At 40.3% G+C, this 20631-nt stretch overlaps 1 protein-coding gene across 1 annotated transcript in view; it reads right to left on the bottom strand.

Annotated features, from left to right (window-relative positions):
- Positions 1–20631, bottom strand: part of grik3 (glutamate ionotropic receptor kainate type subunit 3) — an 80661-nt gene that overhangs the window by 5371 nt on the left and 54659 nt on the right. The window contains exons 9-13 of the mRNA XM_063879974.1: positions 18517–18630; positions 15549–15752; positions 10546–10769; positions 5999–6117; positions 76–293 (exon numbers count right to left, since the gene is read on the bottom strand). Of these exons, the coding sequence (XP_063736044.1) occupies positions 76–293; positions 5999–6117; positions 10546–10769; positions 15549–15752; positions 18517–18630 (879 nt within the window). The remainder of the gene's footprint in view (positions 1–75; positions 294–5998; positions 6118–10545; positions 10770–15548; positions 15753–18516; positions 18631–20631) is intronic.

The following is a 20631-nucleotide window of genomic DNA, read 5'->3' as shown; positions in this document are numbered from 1 at the left end:
TTTTATGATTAACACTTTCAAAATGATAACACATCTTAATATTATCATGACTTTTCTTTATCGTGTTTACTATACCTTGAAGAAAGACATTGTAGCTCCATCTTTGACCACACCATACTCAATCTTGGTCTGCTTAGCGATGTCATCAGCTGAGTCCACAGGCGAGTCCATTCTCTCCACAGTGAGAAAAGCTGCTAGGTTAGCAGTGTACGATGATATGATGATGAGTGTGAAGAACCACCAGATCCCCCCGATGATCCTGGTGGACAGGGCTTTGGGCATCAGTTCTGAGCCTGTACACAACACAGAGAGAAACTATTAATCAATTATCTAGATAAATGCGTACCTGCCAACGCTGTAACCGTATTAAACAAACGCAGGAAGCATGATCGCTTGCCTTTTTGTTAATTAGCCTGCAAGTGTGTTTGGCAGTGCCACTGGAGTTGATCAAGGCACCGTTAGCGAGGAAACATGAAGGCAGTTTGGCAGTTTAGCTAAACTGTAAGCTAAAACTCAGAATGGGCACATCAGATCAGTCAACTTTGTTTCTCAGGCTCCTATAGGCACGTGTAACTCTTTATATTTCAGCATAATAACTTAACCAGCTCACTATGCACTCATCAAGTTATTAGTTTAGATAGCCATTGTAATGAATAATATTGCATGTGAACGTAGTCTAATATTTAATCTGAAATTAGTCTTGACAAACCAGAAGAAATCCTATGTATCTCAAACTATTGGCCTTGAAACAGTTTCCTGTCATTTCATAGCTGATCACGTCACACAACCAGATGTACACAATAATATATTTAGCATACAACTCATCGCAGTCGTTATAGAGAAATAAAGATATAGAACAGGGCCAGACTGATGGTACACCTCGACATCAGCCTTGACTTTGAGCGGTCCTCTGTCGCGTAATGCTATGTTTACAATGGCTCACTGACTGGTGTTAAAGTTACTTTATATCTCATCTTTGACAACCTTTAAAATACCCTTGCGCTTTGTGCACTCTTTTACTTTCCTGAGAAGATTTATGAGGGCAATTCTAAAGAGTAACAAGCCCACAGACGACGGGGCAGAGTGGTCCGCTCTTTAACCTCTTCTACCAAATTTGATTGGATATGTCCTTTGTGGTTTGACAAAGACTCTTGTGGTTACAGACAAGGGAAGACAGTAGCATCCCTTAATTCAACATGACTTCACAAAGGGGAAGATCCAGATGCATTCTCTGGTTGCACTAAAAATCAAGTGAGGCAAGGGGTAACTCAATTGAATTCAGCATTATAAAGTGCTGTTGTCAGCAGGGAACAGTATATGGTGCGGCATCAGAGGACTAACAAATACAAAAAGCAGATCACTCATGGTGCCAGGGAAATAAAATGGTGTCAATATGCCGTGCATTTTTTTGACATATCTTGTAAACCAAGGAAATAAATGTTCTTTGAGGGAGGCACTGATACTATTTCAGTAAGCCAAACATCACATCCATCTCACTGACTGCTGCACTGCTCATTCACATTAACGCAGTAAATAGATGCCTCCAAGTCTGTACGTAGAATACAAAACACTGAAGTGTGAGTATCTTTGTGGGATTTGTGTTAGCAATAGACATTTTTTTTAATGTTATCACTAGGTAAAGAAATGTGCTATTGATCACAAATAATAAAGCCTAATTATGCCATGTTATTTGAATTAAGAACACTTCACAAGGTCACTGATAATAAATATGCAAAAAAAGAACAGTTGGATGAACGAAAGGGCTAAGCTAATGTCATGACTCCTGGTACACACTTTGAATTACCTGACAGCTATGAGAGTAGGTATTCTCAATAAGTATGTTCCTGAAATAGAGCTTTTTTAAATTCTAGAGCACATAACATATTATTTGGAAACGGAAAACAAGCTTTGAGGTATATTGTTAGCTCCATATGCTAATGCCCTTATCAAACATCTTAACTCAATGTCCACTTGCTTCAGAGTGCTTTAGGGCAGTGGTTCCCAACAGGGGGTACGCGGACCCCTAGGGGTACTTGAGGGGATTGCAGGGTTACGTAGAAAGATTTGGGATTGCAATTTATTTCCACAAAAATTTTTTTAATAATTGTATCAAGGCTTAGGAATCTGAGACCAGCGAAACACTGGATATATTTATATAAAAAGTGATCATACATTTGGCAAATGGATGCGTGGTTAGGCAGCATTAAACGGAAAACTACCAGTACCGTCGCTGCGGAACCGGGTTTAGGAGATGCCTAGTGGAGAGAGAAGAAAAAGCGGACAAGACCAAACACCGGTAGTTCAGTGACAAATATATTTTTCACGGATTTTCATGCACATCCGATGATCCACCGCCGCCACAGTGTTGTTGTTTTTTTGCGGTGAAGAGCTGGCAAATAATTCAATGAAGCCAGCCCACCTGCTAAAACCGAGGAGTTTTTCAAACGTAAACTGTCAGAATTTAAGTCATGTCAAACTACATAAAAAAGAAAAAAGAAAAGCGGCAACTGTATCAGGCAAAGCAATGGAGGCCTCCTATGCTGTGGCATTACTTGTTGCCAAGTAAAAAAACACATTCAATTGCAGAAGAACTTATCCTCCCTGCCGCGATCATTTTGGCTGAAACTATGCTGGACAAGAAAGCAGCAGACGCGCTGAAATCTGTTCCATTATTAACACAATTTGCCGCAGGATCGATGATATGTCCATTGATATTGTTGGCCAGGTTGTAAATTAAATAAAAAGAGCCGGTCAGTTCACTACAGTTGGACGAAATGACACAGCTGGCTCAGCTTTTGCGCGTTTGCATTTTGCATTTGGGACAATAAAACCTTTGAATCTTAGAAACTGCTAGAAGTGATGCTTAATATTATTATTTTCACTCACAATAAGTGTCAATGTCAAGTTTAAATGAATGTGTGTTAAGGGTGATCTATATAAATGTGATTTTCATTTATTTAATGAGCAGTTGGTTTAAATACAATTACAAAGGGTTTAATACAAGAGAAAATGTAGGCGCGTCCAAATGAGTGAGGGGGTACTTAAAGAATGGCTTCCAGCTCAAGGTGTACACAAGACAAAAAAGGTTGGGAACCACTGCTTTAGGGAGCCTCTTTGTTGAGGGTATTAATAATTAGACTTGAATTTAAATGGAAATATTCCTTTAGTTAAGGTCTGAGAAAAAACCTGTGCTGTTGCATTTTTAACTCCTTTTAGATTTGATCAGTCTTATGATTTATACATCAAGGTGAAACATGATTTTGGACACTTTCTGTTTCAACATTTTTCTCAGAAATGCTTTGATATTTTTTAAATAACCAGCATTAGATGAAACGTCAGCATTTTTTAAAACCTAATATTGACTGAGGTTGTATTTAAGTCTACTATTTTTTGTATACTAGGCTATAAAAGTAAGAAACGTAATGGAATGTCTATAGCCTCTGAATACTACAGCACACATCTCTTAAAAGAAGCCCATGAAGAAGTCACTTTGACAGTCCAAGTCTTCATTTCGAATACATTCACAGGTGATTTTGTATTTAATGATGCTTTTGAATCAGTCAGTCTGATGAAAGGAAAATCTGTTCTCCGTGGATTTAGTAGTTCTCATTCTGCCACACATGATTTCCCAGTTTTCGGTAGTGTTTTTCCCCACTAGCAATGCCTCCTGCTTACCATGAGAGAGCGAGGCATTCCCATGTGAATGATTTCCTGCACTTAGCATTCCCTCTGTGGAGTCATAGCACATAAACCCTCTTTCCATGCTTGAGGCTTTTTCTTGTTGTTAATTGCTTTTAAATAATGACACTTGCGAAATGGAAATGTTTATTCAATTACAAGTAAATCTTGATCTGAATCTCTAAAAAGGGCAATATGTCAGCACAGAATAGAACTTTTTTTAGGCTTCCGACCATGCATCTTGGAAATATTGAGAGCAGAAATATAGTTTAGAAAATCAAGGCATGAGAAAATTGGGAATAAGTCAACTTGTAAATCAAAGACACTTTCTAAAATTATTTTATGTGGGGAAACCAATTTACAGGAAATGATCAGACATATGTTTGTTGTGAGCAACAGCCTACTGAGACCCTCAGTAAAGCATTTGAAGTACCCAAAGTGTTTGCTTCTGCACCTCCTCATATTTTGTCTTCTTTGTCTTGTCTATGACACCTTCCTCCCACAGACAAGCTGGTAATTTTTTTTTTTTTTTGGATCTCCTCAAAGACGTCCATTTGCATTTTAAACATGTCAAGGAAATGGCTTCCATCTCGGCTTCTGTCACCGTGTTTGGCAGACGAGCGGAGGATGTCTGTTTATGTGACACAGGGTAAATATTCCTCGCCGCCGCAGATACCACCATGCAGCATGTATTACACGCTGCTGCAGCATAAATGGGTGTCGCCTAAAGCCAGAATCAGTCCGTCAATTGTAAACTCTTACAATTTACATGCAAATGTTTGTTGACAGATATTCTTTTGACAATACTTAGTTTAAAAAGCATGTGGAAACAGTTATGCAACATGAATAACAACATGCATCATATGTCCAGGTATCATAATGTAGATAAACCTGCTACAGAACACAAACATGAACTATGTGTTTACTTCAATATCAGTGGATGTAAGGTAACGTAATCACCATGTTTGGATTGTTACCTCGTCTAGCCACCGTTCGAATAGCCTGTAATGTAGAATTTGATTGACTGAGACCTTCCCCTTCCGGTCCTTTCCTGTATAAAGTGATTGCTTTTCTGTTGTAAACTGGTCCGATCTTATGCCACATTACTGGTGCAGGACTCTGTCCTTCCAGCTGGAAATGTATTGATTATGTTAAATGCTATAAGTCTTTATTAAGTAACCAAAAACCATAGTTGAGGGTCATCATTTTTATATCAAGATGTGTATTGACACAGGATCTATCCAGCATCTTTTGACAAAATGTAACATAGTACATCTCAAATCACCCTGCTGGGACTTTGACAGACAGCCCTGGTAAGCATGATAGAAATTATATTAGGAACTTCTCCCCAGTTTAGTTGGAATAATAAAGACTACCAACTAGTTCATTTTGGTTTGATTCCCTGTCTTTCCTCTCTACCCTCCCGGCACGCTGATGCTACAGTCGCAGATCTTTGCCTGCACGGGTAATTTGTTGGAGCTGCTATGCAGTTTTATAAGAGTGCTGCCATGCTCCTGTGCTTAATGAATTGCTCAATGTGTTTGCTTTCCTTATGGGCAAAGATCCACTGCCGAGTCTCACTGAGCCTCCTTGATTTGCCTTATTACATTGACGTTAAGCATTTTATTACTTGGGACTCTTTCCCCCCACAGTTGACTTCATTATGTCATGTCTGGGCCTTCATTAGTTTACTCTATCCCTTTAAGCGACACCAAGCAAGTGAAGATCTATCTGTAGAATTACATCTGCAGTGGTAGGCCTAGTAATAAAGATTGGATGTTTGTACTCGGTTGCTTCCTTTTTGTCGTACTGGTTTCATGTTACATTGATAGTGACATTTCTTTAGTAGACAACTTGTTGGACATGAGACATATGGATTCTTTACAGCGGGCGAGTCGTACAGCGCTGAAATATCACACCAGCCCGCTCTAGCGTGGCTGACAGCTGGCATTTGTCAGACATGTTCCTCAACTTACCCTTTCTGTCCCAACCCTTAGAAAGCTCTTGAGTAGGGCCAGCGACTGAGTTATGTGAAAATAAATGCAGCAATGTTTTCCAGCCTTACCTGACAATCTCTGACAAGTGCCTGGCACCTACTCTTCCCGTTTTAAACAGCAGGTAGGTGACACCAGCCTTCCTTTGTCATGTAAGGCTGAGCTCTGCTGTTGTTCTTGACAGGTAAATGTCTTATGAATCAGTCAGGGAATGGAAATCATGGAGCTTGTCAGTTAAAGAGGCAGAGAAAAGGCAGCAAGCAGAAAAGTGGGGTGGTGTGATAGAATTGTTTCTGACAGGGAAGAGGGTGTGTGTGCCGCAATACCTTGTTGCATTAAGGAGCCGACTCCAAACCAGAAGCTGTTGAGGAGGGTGAAGTTGTTCTCCACCACATCTGATCCTGGGTTGCAAGGATGGGCGTCGTACCATTCATACGGGCTAAACCTGGGAGCGAGACAGGAAGTTGGAAGGCTGTTGTTAGTTCTTTTTTGGTTATACACTCGGAAAGAAATGCAAGAATGACATCTTACGTATGCCACTCCTTCCTCAAGAAAAACCTCAAAAACAGAATCATATTACCATGAGAGCTATTTTGAGAGTACAGCTATTTTACCGTTCCACCTGTGGTTTAGAGTAACAACCCTGAAGTATTGATGAGTTTAGTAGAGCAGCAGCTCCAACTGAAATAGGTTGTAAAACTATATTTTTCCTCTAACCAGCTGAATATATAACCTTTAGAAAGTTCTTCTGAAAACAGTTTCCTATTTGAATGTAAATACAGAGCAACACAAGGATTATTTGAGAGTTTGTGGCCACTTCCAACACTCAATATCATATATATATATAATATCTGGCTCTTTATCTTGTACATACTCCACTATGTTCACCAGTTAGTCGTAAGTCTGCTATTTGGTGTCGTAAAATGGTCGGTTTGTTCACTGAAAACAGCTGCCTGCTGCTGCTGGAAACACATTTGATAGGAGCAGTAAAAGTGAACCTGCACATTAAAGCTATGGGCCATGAACACCAAAACAATGTGCTGAAATGCATTTAAAAGCTGAGGGGCAGTGGGTGATGGTTTTCCATGGTTTCATCTCGATGAACAACAGCCTTCGTATTAAGCATAATCATCTAATCCAATGTAAACGTTAAAAAAAACATTGCCATTGCAATTGTTGGACCTTAAAAGTCTCCTATTATGTTATATTTGGACAATGAATCGTAGAGAAATATCTATACAAAACATGTCTGTGAAGTGTTTTGCTCAAAATACCAAACAGATCACCCATTGCAGCATGCCTCATCCCCCTCTATTTCAGCCCTGTTCCTGAAGCGCTGATTCTGTGACTGTGGCTTTAAATTTGAGCAGGCCTGAAGCTGGCCACGCCCCTCTGCAGCGTCATGCAGCTCTCTCTCCTCTGTGAACGTTTTCTACCGGGAGAAGATACTCAGCTAAACGCTGCCGTGATGAAATGCCATATTATGTTCCAAACCACATCAGCCACTATTTCTGAACAGACATTATATGTATTATATATATATACACAACAACTCTAAGTCCCTCCTGCAGACATCCTGCTGAACACACACACATACACACACAGAGGTGCTGCGGAGGGGATTTAGCACACCAACTGTATACTGCGGACGATACGTTGGGACGTGTCACTTGGACGGGTCGCTGCCAGGGGTTCAGTGTAAAGCCAGCCCACATTTCAGTTATGATGTCATAACCGAAGCAAATCTGGATCAGCTCATTAGTACCCCGTTTTAAGAGATGTGGATAAGGAGGAAAAGATAGAGGGTTGTATTTTCTGACACTTTGTGATTCTACTAACACACCGGGGACACATATCTATATAAAAGACATCAATAAGTGCATTTTGCATAATAGGGGACATTTAAGTCTGGTCATAATAGGGTTAACAATTTGACCACCCACCCATTCACTGATGTTGATATGCACTATTTTCACTGGTCAAAACTATTATAAAATGTCAAATCAAAACTTGTTAGACTCATCTGGTCCTGGTTCAGCTTTCCGCAGAAACCTTCTCGACTCTTTCTTAAAGGTTTTTCTTAAAAATGACCAATTTTTCAGAGGAATTACAATGTCATGTTTGAGAGTTCAAGGCATAAAGACTCCTTCTTAAAGTCACATGGAACCATAAAACCTGCATCTCTCCATATCTTTGCCATTTAGTTTGACACCTGCGGGAAATTCTATTATTGCACAAGTCATTTTCAGATGCAGATTTGTAGATAGAACATAGTAAATGTCACTACTTCCCCATTTTAAGATATATTTATATAATGTGAAAAATCTTTCTTTCTGGGTCTTTATTCTGGCTGCTCTGCTGAGTACAATCAGATCCCTTAAACTCCAGAAAGTATGCCCCAATAACGTGGCATATCTTCCTATCTGTGATGAGGTGGAGTAAAAGGGTGGTAATGATAGAATATAAATATAACGGATAATTTACCAAATGGTCCACAAAACTGGAACCCACTATTGTAAATCCTCGAGTGCACATTCTCACTTCTGAGGGAACGTAGAAATCCCTAGAAAGATTTAATCAGCTGACATTTATATTGTGAGAGATAGATACACTCCAATCAAATTACATGCTGCAGACATATTTTTGGAACATGTCAGCAGTCTTTTTTTAATCAGACACCAAACGGGACTGACGGTTAATCATGAAACAGCCTTAAAATGGAGTGTATTCCAGCCATCATTCAAGTATTTCTCATCTTAGTTTTGCACTCAGAACTGATAGAAAAACAGTGGGTGCTTTTGCTAAATGTTTTACATCTTGTGCATTTAAATTTAAAAAAACAACTCATTAGTGTTTCTTGTCGCAATCATTTCCTTCAGAACATTTGCAGACATCAGAAATGCGTTTGGCAGCTGTTGGTTTTCCCTACTATTTCAATTAATTCCTTCAGTCTCATTTAGTTTTACTTTAATGTTGAATTGAAGGCTGTGGTCAAAAAATCTGTGAAAGTAAAGAGGCATGGAAAGGTTTCAGTGCATTTCAAAACCAAACTCAAAGAGGCCACAAATAAAAAAAGAGCAGACTGTATTTTCACTACTTTGAGGCCATTTTCTACACAGACAATTTACCACTGCTGATTTAATACTCCTGGTTCTTTGCTAATTTCTAGAAAGGCTGTGTTGGTAATTAGAGCCACAGGCTTGCGTCAGACTACATGCTGAGTAACCTCTTGGAAAGCTGTCTGCTAAACAACACTATTAGCTGTCGACCAAGAGTCTAAACATACAGTACACTTTCAATTTGATTCCTGTTTCCAGCATTTCATCACACACTTAGGGACTATGGTAACGGAAATGAAATGAGTGAAATAACTGAGCTTGTTTCATGCTGTGTTATTAGTACTTTAACTTAAGATGTTGATCATTTTTCAGTCTCCACCAATGGTTTTGAATACTTTTTTGTAGCCTATAAACATGCAACTCAATGCATAAAGAAATGATCCATCCATCCATCTTCTCCCGCTTTTCCATCAGGGTCGCGGAGGTAACAGCTCCAGCAGAGAGCCCCAAACTTTCCTTTCCCTGGCCACATCAACCAGCTCTGACTGGGGGATTCCAAGGCGCTCCCAGGCCAGCGAAGAGATATAATCCCTCCACCTGGTCCTAGGTCTACCCCTCGGTCTCTTCCCAGCTGGACGTGCCTGGAACACCTCCCTAGAGAGGTGCCCAGGTGGCATCCTCACTAGGTGCCCGAACCACCTCAACTGGCTCCTTTCAACGCGAAGGAGCAGCGGTTTTTATGAACTGCTTGGTCATTCAGTTAGCTTATGGAACATGTCCGCATCCACAGGCTCTGTAGAACTGCATAAGCAGGCTGTCTGTGTCCACAACTTACTGGACAACTCTTGGAGTATATCAGGGCAAAATCCAACAGCTCACATAACTATTATGATGAAGCGTTGCTTTTCAAAGCAGAAGTGTTTGCTGCCTAGCATGGTTGTTAATGCATTGACACCTCTGTCCAACATCTAAAAGTACCTGCTTGTGCTGAAGTAGCTCTTTCTTTGTTTACCATGGAAGTTTTATGTTCACACAATGCACCTTCAGGGATGCAGCTTTTCAGCCATCTAGGCCGGCCTCTAAAAAAGTCTGAAGCAACAGTTTAAGATGATTTTATACTTTATGTGAAGCCACTCCAGAATTTGTTTGGTCTCACAACGACGATTGAGGATAGAGGAGTGCAGCTGTTAGCTCTCAAGTCAAATCCTTTCAGTGCCCGTTTTTCTAGAACTTCCTAAAGCTCCACTTAGCATGAAAAGCAGCAGGAAACGCTCACAATAATACTTACAGGATATTCAACATATTCATGCCAAAAATAATTTACAAGTGAGATACTTTTCAGCCAATGAAACCGCTAATCTCCCTCCATAATCTTTTTATGACGTATTACTGCCAAGAATGTTTGATAATAATTATGTTCAACTATATATAGCCTCCGTCGATGTGTGCACCGTTTTTCTTTGAACTGCTGAATATGATCTTTAAGCAAGTATTTATTCTTTTGAAACGACCGATTAAATGTGCTTTGCCAATTCCAAAGGCATCGCACGGGAAACAAGAAATTGCACACTGAGTGGAACTTTACAATTCCATTTAAGTTTTTTATTTTTTCCTATTCCTCCTCTTCGTGCTGGGCTGTAGAGAGCCCATGCAGAGATTAATACCTTGATCACTACCTAGAAGCTAACACCGTTTGAGAAACTGCTGTAGTTGACCTTCAGCCTGCAATGAGGAAATTACTATGTTCATCGAGAGACCTGAAGGAGAGATGTATGAGGGACTTATAACTAACAGTGTGTAACCTGCGGACTTACCTGGCAATGACAAAGAGGACACAACTAACACCCAGGTACGCCAAGAGGATGTAGACCCAGATGTCAGGAGTCATGGGGTTCAGGAAGGAGAAGAAGCCGTTGTTGGTGGCATTGGGTTTGCGATACACGATGCTGATTCCCGTGTTCATGAAGGGCTTTGTGAAGTCGACAACCTTTTCACGCATGTAGGTGATGGTGAGGGGAGCCACTGCCAAGTCGGCCCTCTGTACCGAAAAACAAAAAGACATAGCATTTCATTTTATGATATTGACAGATGGGTTAATGGGGCCAAGCTAGAAACGTTGCTCAAGAGGTTGAAATGAAAGTTCGTAAATGACGGTTCCAGACTGAAATACTACATCGCACCAATGACATTTTGGTACAGACATTCGTGGCTACAACATATGAATCCTCGTGACTTTGGTGATCTCTTGAATTCCTTCAGCACCACTGTAAGGTTAACGTTTGTGGTTTTGAGTAAAATGTCTCAACAACTGCACCAGGAGATCAGATTGAAATTCTAGTCTATAAAAGACAGTGGTTTTGAACAAATACCTGCAATACAAATAGCCTTCCCAATGGAGCTCAGATGTTCTTTTAGTGCTTATTAGCAAATAATAACACCCTTACCTGCTAAAATTAGATGTTGAAGATTGTAAATAATATTCTTACTGCATCTTAGCATTCTCCTTATAAGCAGCTTAGCATTCATGCTCACAAATATAAATGCCTAAGAACTGTATCACACAGACACTAATATGACTGTAGACTGTCGTGTTGTATCACTTGTACTGTTAATTATGAATAAGGAGTTTACAAGAAACCCTTGTGCTGTCTTTTATTTAAAATGGGGTTCAAGCAACACTATACTGCAGTGTCATTCTCTGTAATATGTTTAATATGAATGCATAATATCTCTTCAATGATGCCCTAGAAACATTGTTCCAGTGTATCGGATATGGTCCATCCATAAAGACATTATACGGTGTCAATAGAATGGCATATAAGACCATATTGCATTGGGCAATGGAGACAGCTGAGCGTGACAGATAAGTTGCAGTCAGTATTATATAAGTTTGACTGCATTGAAGGTTACCATTTAAATTGGCAGCGCCCACAACTCCCCTGCACCCGGCTGGACAGGAGGTTAATGAAACCAGCTGCTCGGTGCACGCTCGGATACCTCTATCCACCAAGAAATGACACAACTCACAAAAGCAGGTTTTCTTTTCTTCCTATCCTGAGCAACTACAGAGGAACTGGGCATTTCAAACAAACACAATGAGAGACTTGGGATCTTTATGCAAAACTGTTAAACCTATTAGCAGCTGGTTCAAGAAACACTCACAACCTAATTAAAAGAAAACAAAAAAAAAACGTTGAATTGTTGAAACAGCCCTTTTGCATATTATGAACAATTTTCTGGCTCCCGTTAGCATTGAACACCTTTTTAAAACATGTTTTTTTACTTAAATACTCTGGTATTAAACCCCTTAGGCTGTTCTTAACAGGAGTTAAACTTTCCCTGTGGCTAAGACAGCGTTTTGCTTAGATTCTTGTTATAACTACCGGTGTACGAAGGTGGGAAAGAAAACATTTCCTCTTTGAGTGTGGCACTGCGGCTTATGTACTCCTGTGGTCAGCACCATGGTAGCTAAATACACGGTGGCCTCTGAAGAGATGGAAAGATGGGAAAACCGATGCATCCTGCAGTGCATCTGCTGTCTCTCTTAAACTATTCAAATTTGTACATCACATACTGCTCCCTCTGTTCTCTGCTGCCAACTGCAGCTTTGAACCAACCTGCCACTCAGGCGGAAGATCAACCAGCATGTGATTCCAGACATCCCTACGGTGGGCTAATATATATGCCGCATGTCCTTGTTCTGCCGTGTGCTTAGACACACAAACTGGGCACAAGCAAGATAACCTGATAGTGCCCTGCTGCGTGCCACATGGCTTGGGGTTATCTGGGTCTGCAGATGGTGGGCTTAGTGGTGTTCTCCCTCCTGACCTGCTCACCTGATGAGAGCCTGAAGGATTCATAAAGTAACAATTGATCAATGCCTGCACACATTGAGGATACCTGAGCATTATTACAGTGGGACTTTTTTTTGTAGAAATTGTTGCTTTGCATAAGCACAACATTCAGAGCTTGATGGCCTAGAGCCAGGATTTACTTAGGGGCGCATTGACAGGCGGGACAGACACGTTTGCTGTTGAGGCAGTTTAACTTTAGCCCTTGCTGCTACGGGTCATCCTGCTGCCTCGGATCAAAATGAAAATCACACGTCCATGTCCATTTGGATGCTTTCTTTGTTTACCAGGAAATGCTTAGAAACAAAATATGTGTGACTTATCTGAATACACCTTAATTGGTTTAGCATTTCATACAAAGACTTCTACAGTGTCTATCTATGTGAGACAATGAGGATGTGGGCTAACCTTCCAGAGTGTCTGTCGAAGCAAGTAATGTCAATTGCCATGACAGAAACAAATGATGTGCTAAGCACGCTATTAACATTCTCATCACAGTGTGATTAAAGTGATCATCTATTGTGACTAAATCAAGTTTAACAAGGCCTGTTGCATCATTTAGCACCTTCCAAACAATGCCCTTTGGCACTGCAGTGCGCTTTGTGACTACACTGAGGGAAATAAGGGCTTTATTTTACACCATGCTAAATTATTTCATTGCAGTTTCTCATTCAGAAGCATCAGTGACATGGGGAGTAAATTGCATTTCAGAATCGTATTCATCAGAAAATATAGGCAAGCAACACTTTAAAGAGCTTTACTCTATTTCTGTCACATCACGTTCTCTATGTGACACATCTTGATGAACTACAGGGAAGAATGAAGGCTTACACCTGATTTTAATAAACTCAAGTCTTGTTCTTTTAAACAAATGTCAGTCAGCAGTTTTGTGTAATTCTGTAATGCAGCTATGATTTATAACGGTGCACTATGCGAGCTGATAGCGTGAGTGCATGAGCGTTGTGATTCAGCCCCGTTTTATCAGCTAACACTAACCGTTTTCCCCTGTTTTCTACCTTGGACCTTATCTAACTGTGACCCGTTTTTAAGTAAAGGCACTGATCCCCAGTAAACTGTTATAAATCTTTTTCTGTCTGTATTACAACGAAGGTAATTGGTTTTGAAGAGGTTAATAGAAGGTAGTTATGAATACAAACTGAGCAGATAACGAATGACAGCAGCCATTTACTTTCCCCTTCTCTCTCTTTGTATGATGTACACAATGCATGCAATGCATATTTCAAAAATAAGAAAACAGCCTTTTACAATACACACAGCATTTCTTTTCAGAGTGTGTAAGAAAAATAGCCTAAACTTTAGTGTCTCGGTAAAAGGAGATGTGATAGTTTGAGTTTTATTCCCGAGAAATACTGGCCTCTCGTATTACTCCAGGGTCAGATCTCTTGAGCTTCAGTTAAAGTTTATATTTCAGGTCTGCTGAATCAAGATCAGCTTATCCATACCGGCAGGGGTAAGGAAGCCACTAGAGCACAAAATAGAACCCACTAAAAATCCACAAAGACGACGTCATGCGCCCTCGGTCATGCGATAAGGCACAGCAAAAGCAATAACTACCAGTATAGATTCTAACCTTCCCTTCTGTTGCTATTAACTTGGCAATAGACTTGGGGGAAAAGGAGCTAAAATATAGTATGCACATTACAAAAACGATTCATTTTAATTTAATGTCTCTGCCTATTTTATAATTGATCTTCTATAAAACACATGGGTTTGGATGTTTGTGTTCTACAGCGTTCATATTGACAGTAAGTCAGTCTAGAGGTCTTAATCAGCAAATGCTACATCTTCCAAATTGCATATAAACCATATGTCAACAACAACAACAACAACAAAGAAATAAAAGGAAGTTGCTGTGGCTGTTAGATTCTGAACATATTCCCTGTAACAACCTGGACATTAGGTTTAAACACAAAAATGGATATGCATATGTGCTGTTTAATGATGGAGTCATGCTTCTGTATTTGGTGCCAGAATTCTCTGCCTTTAGTAATCCATTTGTTCCCCTCAAGGTTATTGTTATTAACACGGATCTAGCAAAAAGCTTGGATGGAGAAATAAAGTGCTGCAGTGGGAGACACCTTCCCCAACCCTTTCAGCACCAAGCCATTGACTCCTGCCATACGATTCCCTGCACTAAATGCCACTTAAGCTATTACAAGTTTTCAGCTGAGTACAGCGCTGACCCAATGGGGCTGAGGACAAAGAGAGAGCACTGACAGGGACACTTATGAAATGCCAGCAGAGAATTGCCACCATCACTTGGATGTGAGGCTGTTTCTTGGCCCGCTGAGGCTCTGAGTTTGACACAGAGAGCTGCGATTGCCCACTATCCCTCAGCAGGATGATTGCGGTGTGTTCTCCTGCATCCTCTCAATATATGCAGGATCGCATGCTCATCTTAGATCTCTTGTCTTATCCCGCCGAAGGAAGTGGTTCGTCTCACTGAATGGCATCAACACACTTGTAACTTTTAGGCAACCTTGACATAATTGTGCCATAAATGTAACTGACAGCTTTGCAGGCTCTTCCTGACTTGCACTCAATCATAACTATATCACTGCCGACACAGAGGACATAACCTTCAATTCAGTTCAATGGCATGCTTTTGTAAGTTTGTGTGATCATGTAAAACATTTTACAGCATAAGGAGCTGCAAACATTTAAAGAAAATGAAGGAATCGTTTCAGGTTTTGGTAAATGCACTCATTAGCATTATTGCTGGGAGTTAAATATTAAGATCTATATCTCTTGTGTTTGCACAATATGTAAATGTGTAACTGGAGCCAGCAGTTTATTAGCTTAGCTTAGCAAAAAGCCTCATGCTCTATCTAACTTCATAAAAAAACCCAACAGGAACTCTGAAGCTCGCAAATTAACATGATGCTTCATTTTTTAAATCAAAACTACGACCAAACAGACAGCAGACAATATGAAATACAACTTACATGCTCTATCAGTTCCCTTATCATGCCATTCCATTGGCCCTTATCATCCTGAGAGCCATATCTCCCATCAGGAACCAGACGGATCTCAAACGTGAAGCCCAGGACAGTGGCCAGCTCCTTGAGCAAGTCGATGCAGTATCCTTCGAATCGGTCGTTCCCAACCAGCGCCTTGTCAGACTTCTTAAGCATGACGTATGGCTCCTCCTGCACAGACCCAAAAGATCAAATGAAAAGCAATGGTGAGGTCAGCTTTTTCAATTTGTTTCAGCGTATGCACTTAATTGAAGCAAAGTGATCTGAGCTGATGAGTCGCTGTTGCATTTAACAGGCAGTGACAGCAGATTCAAGTTCAGCGTGCGGGGAGTGTTCCAATATGAAAGGCGGCTGATGTTTTTCCTACATTTATGTATTAACCAAAGGGGACCTAAGCTAATATAATACTCTAATGTAAATTAAGTGCCTAGATATAGTGATGGTAATGCATACAGAAGGAATGTTTATACAGTGAGCTAACTAAACATACAGTGCTGTGTATTGACCTTTATAACTGGTGCACAGGTCGGTTTGTTTTATGGTCAGGTGGCTGACACTCTTTACTGGCGTGTAATATCCTGCTTGGCTGCTCATAATTCGACCCTTATAAAAGCTTGATTAGAAACAGAATGCAGCGGTGAAATGGAACATGCCCACGACGTCGCCTTCATCAATTGACACCAATCTCCGAGGGAGAGCAACCGAGCTGATGCCTGCAGTGACAATGACTTACACGGAGAAGCTCATAAATGATTTCCTTTATAAACTGCCTGTTACCATTTCCCTGTCGGATAAACTTGGATGTCCCCATGTGTGCATCTCATAACATGTTGGTCCATTTATGCAAGGCTATAATACAATTTATTGCCTCGAATAGCCAAATGTATATTTTAGAAAACTGAGTACATAACCAGCGTAATTGATTCTCTTGTGAAGGTGACCCTGGCTATGTTTGTGGCAATAAAAAGAGATTAGTGAAAGAGGGAAAGCAGTCTGTATTCGTGCAGGGATTTCTCTTTCATGGAAGTGATCAGTTAGTTTAGGGATCATCACTATAACATCACGTGGACCCGGTTGCAATATATGTTAATTTGCTTGTACAGTGCATAAACTAACATTAAGCAGGATTAATTTATTCCATACATCCTGGAAAAAAAGGCTGTGATGATACACACCCTTAAATATTTGCCATCCAAATATGAAGCCACTTGGACACCACAATGTCTATGGTATTTTAAATAAATAATAAGCTATGAATATTTGATGACGATGCATTTAGAGAGCAAGTGCCTAGCCACCAACTTTGCTAAAGTTGTCCAATTAACTTGATCAAAAAGTTTGCATGTTAAGGGAAAAAGTCATTACCATCTGTTTCTAGCCTTCCAATTCTTGCTATTCCCCAAGGTTTGGACTCAAATCAAAGTGTTTATACCAGTTTTACCCTCACAGTCGCAGCATGGGCGTGCATAACAGAACGAGGCGGGCTTGCGAAGAGACATTACAGGCAATGGAGTGCAAACAATTAATGTAAGGGGGAAAACACATTAAGCGCCTTAATCTCTTCGACAAAGTTATCACTATAAAGCTGTCAGACGTCTTGTTCATGCATCACTGGAATCAGTTTGATGCAATGTCATTACACTAAGAGGGGAGATTGATATTAAAGTTTAAACTCGCTTCTGCAATTTGAAAGTTGGCAATTTCTATCATCTTAAACTAATGATTCCAAACGAAACAGGAACAATCGAGGAACATGTCGGCAAACTCAAATGCACTTTGAGGCAATAATGATCCAAAACATTTTAAAGACATTTGAAATGTGACTAAAACACTTGAACTATACAGTACTGGGGGAGAAACATCAACACCACTCTTAGTACAACAGAAAAGCAGCCAATACTGGAACTTCCTAGTGCAATAGTTCAACATTAGAGCACTTTAAACCACGTTCAATGTCTCCCCTTAGAGCCCAAATTAACATAGATGGCACCTGATAGGCATTAATTGTGCTCCGCCTTGCCCTCACTTGTCATAATTACACCCTTCTGGTGCAATATAGGCATAATGATAGTGTTTATTGTTTTGGCTTGTATATCTGTCCTGAAAAGGTGCAGGAGGGGGGTACATTTGTGTCAGCACCTCTCTGATAGCTCCACAAAGACCCCAGCATCCAGTGACAGTGTTAAGTACATACAACTAGGGAGCTACAAATGAATGCAATGTCGAGCTAGGGAAAGGATCAGCAGGTTTCTCTCTATCTGCACATGTAATTATTGAACTCTCAGGAATAGTTTGTTCTGTATTTCTGACTTCTTTTGCCCGGCCTTCTCATTTAACATGCTCATAATGTGACTTTGAAACCACAGCTGAATCACTGCTAATTGTAGTAACTGCTGCCCCTCTTTGAACAAGCTGGAAGAAAAACCATCACTTTCTTTTATTAGCTGTAGCTAGCAAACTAATCCAGCTAATGCTAGCTCCATGAGGAGGTTAACAGCTCTGCTTTAATAGAAAGACTAAGAAAAAAAGCTCACTACCATCTTAACTCCTTGAATACTGAGTAATATCGCTCTTACTTCAGCCATGTGTGCTATAATATGGGGGGGGGGGACATACCTGACAGTCCTGCTGTCAAAGCTACTGTTGTTAAACTACAATTGGGGAATAACTGCTTAGTGAGAGCTCAGTTATTATTACGTGAAATCCTGTAATTTGGTGCTATGTTTTGATGTAGCAAATATGTGTCTATTATTAGACAAAATGAATCCAAACTAAGCACACTTCTATAAAATGTTGGAATACATTTACTACTGTGACATGTCTGATGAAAAATAAGACCTTGTTGGAAAGCTTACATTTCCATGTACTATGTGGAAGGTCTGTGTCGGCATGAAGGGTAGGATATTTTTTACACAAGGCTACACAGGTTACCTACCAGGATGGTGGTGATGACGAGGGATCGGTTTGCCAGGGAATCGGTGATGTTCATCCCTTTTCGCTTCGGCAATTCTGTGATGTTAAGACCTCCCGACACACTCCACTTCCCCACCTGCAGAAGATGAAAAAGGTGTAGCTAAGTGTTCTGTGTGTGTTGGTGGACTGTGACCCCTGTGACTCCCCCGCCAAACAGTCTCCTACATTAGAGCCAGGTTGAACACTTCTCCAGCAGCATTAGGTGATTGGTGGTGTCACCTTTATCTCAGCAGGCCAAGGTGTTTTGAGAGCAGAGGGTAGTTATGTCTTTCTGGAGCAAAGGGGTTATGGGTAGGCATGGCAACAAATCAAAGATACCAAAATCATTTCAAAATGATAGACTAAAGATTGGTTTGGTTAACATTGAAAAAAACTGTATTTTGCAATGAAATCCCAAAGTAGAAACAGGAGAATCCACTGAATCACCTCCCCCTCATCTTCAAATGAAGCTATGTCATGTTTTCAGGCATCTTACATCTTTACATAAATTGACTACAAACTAAATATAAAGCTCAACAATAGCACTACAACAAACACAACTTAATTAAGTATGGCGAAAACGGTTACAGTTCATTTGAATGAAGCTACAGCATGCTGGTTGGATCACACAGTAAATGTGATTTCTCGTCTCAGCGAGATGAGCCAAGAGATTTGAACAAATAAAAGGATTTATACATGCGAGAAGCCCGCAGGCAAAAAACTCTGCATATTGTAGAGACACTCTGGAACATATCATTAGCACAAATAGTCCTGTGGCTGTCTGTAACAATCTCTGTTTGCAAGTCGAGCCCTCCACCAAACCCTCCTCCTATCCCTCCCGCTTCCTCTATTACTACAGACACAGCCTTTAATATTCACTTGGGTTTGTGCTTGAGGTGGATCCATTTAAAAACATATGGCCCCCCCACAAAAAAGCATGAAAAACGTTGTTAATGTCCTCCCTGTTGAATCCAGAAGGAGGCATATGCTCTAGTTTGAAAAGCACATTAGTTACAGCTTGTCACACAACCAAAGAGGACTCCAGGAGAGAGATTTAAAAATATCTGAATGTTTTCCGCTTTGCAAAATTCTTTCCTAATTGTACCCAATTACAATTAGCTCAATTCATTAAACATGATAGACAATACACTTGATTCAAAAGTTATTTACTCATGCAACCACATGGAGAGCATTGCATTTATTTCACCCTCCCGAGCATGCTGGCGTTGAGTGAAAGTGGCTCTCTGCAAACCTTTTCATAATTCCTGCACAAGCTCAAACTTGGGCTAATATTCAATTACAATGGATTAGTTGAGAAAATTCCACCTCTTAACCGGCTCAAACAGTTAAAGCCGATTCCACGGATATACACGAGAAGAGAAAAAATTCTGCAGCAATCCACAGAACGCTGCTGGATCAACTCTAAGACACTTCAGCGTGGGACTTGTCAGAGGCACAATGAGAAGATGCTAATGTGCCATCAAATAGTTTTGCAAGATGAATGTGCTTCATCTTAATTGACCACACGCAGGACAAGATGCCAGGGAAATACAGAAGAATCATTTCAAAGCAGCAGTTTTACAAGCTCTTTTCTTCCACATAAGGGATACAAGCTGAAAAGTCCCTGCTATTATATAGTGTTGAGCCTTTAGGGAGTACTTGAGGAAGTCATAATGGGACTTATCCCTATTTGATGTATTCATAATGTATGAAAGCCCTCTTGTAGAGAAAAGCTGTAATAGTCCAGAGGGCACTTTGCCTTCCAGTATAATAAAATAAGTTCTGCATTACACACCTTTTAGTCCGTTTTTTCTCTCCTCCTTTTTTTTGTAAAACATGTTTATACAGCTCATTACCACCAAACAGCATTTTGGGCATCACCTCAAATTATCATTAAGAGAGGCTGCAATTAACACCCTAATGTGTACCCTAATCCAATTTGCTTTATGATCCACTAACTTATGCTTATGTTGAAACAGCCAATTTGCTTCCTTGTTAGGAGGTAAATGATACTGTCAAATTTGCATTATCTGTTCTGCACAAGGAGGAAAATCTGAAACATATTTGTGGGATCAATAATCCATTAAATGATTTTCGC

The sequence above is a fragment of the Eleginops maclovinus genome, chromosome 3 (assembly GCF_036324505.1).
Source record: "Eleginops maclovinus isolate JMC-PN-2008 ecotype Puerto Natales chromosome 3, JC_Emac_rtc_rv5, whole genome shotgun sequence".
Classification (NCBI taxonomy): domain Eukaryota; kingdom Metazoa; phylum Chordata; class Actinopteri; order Perciformes; family Eleginopidae; genus Eleginops; species Eleginops maclovinus.
The sequence above is the reverse complement of the archived record's forward strand: the minus strand, read 5'-3'. Positions and strand labels throughout refer to the sequence as shown.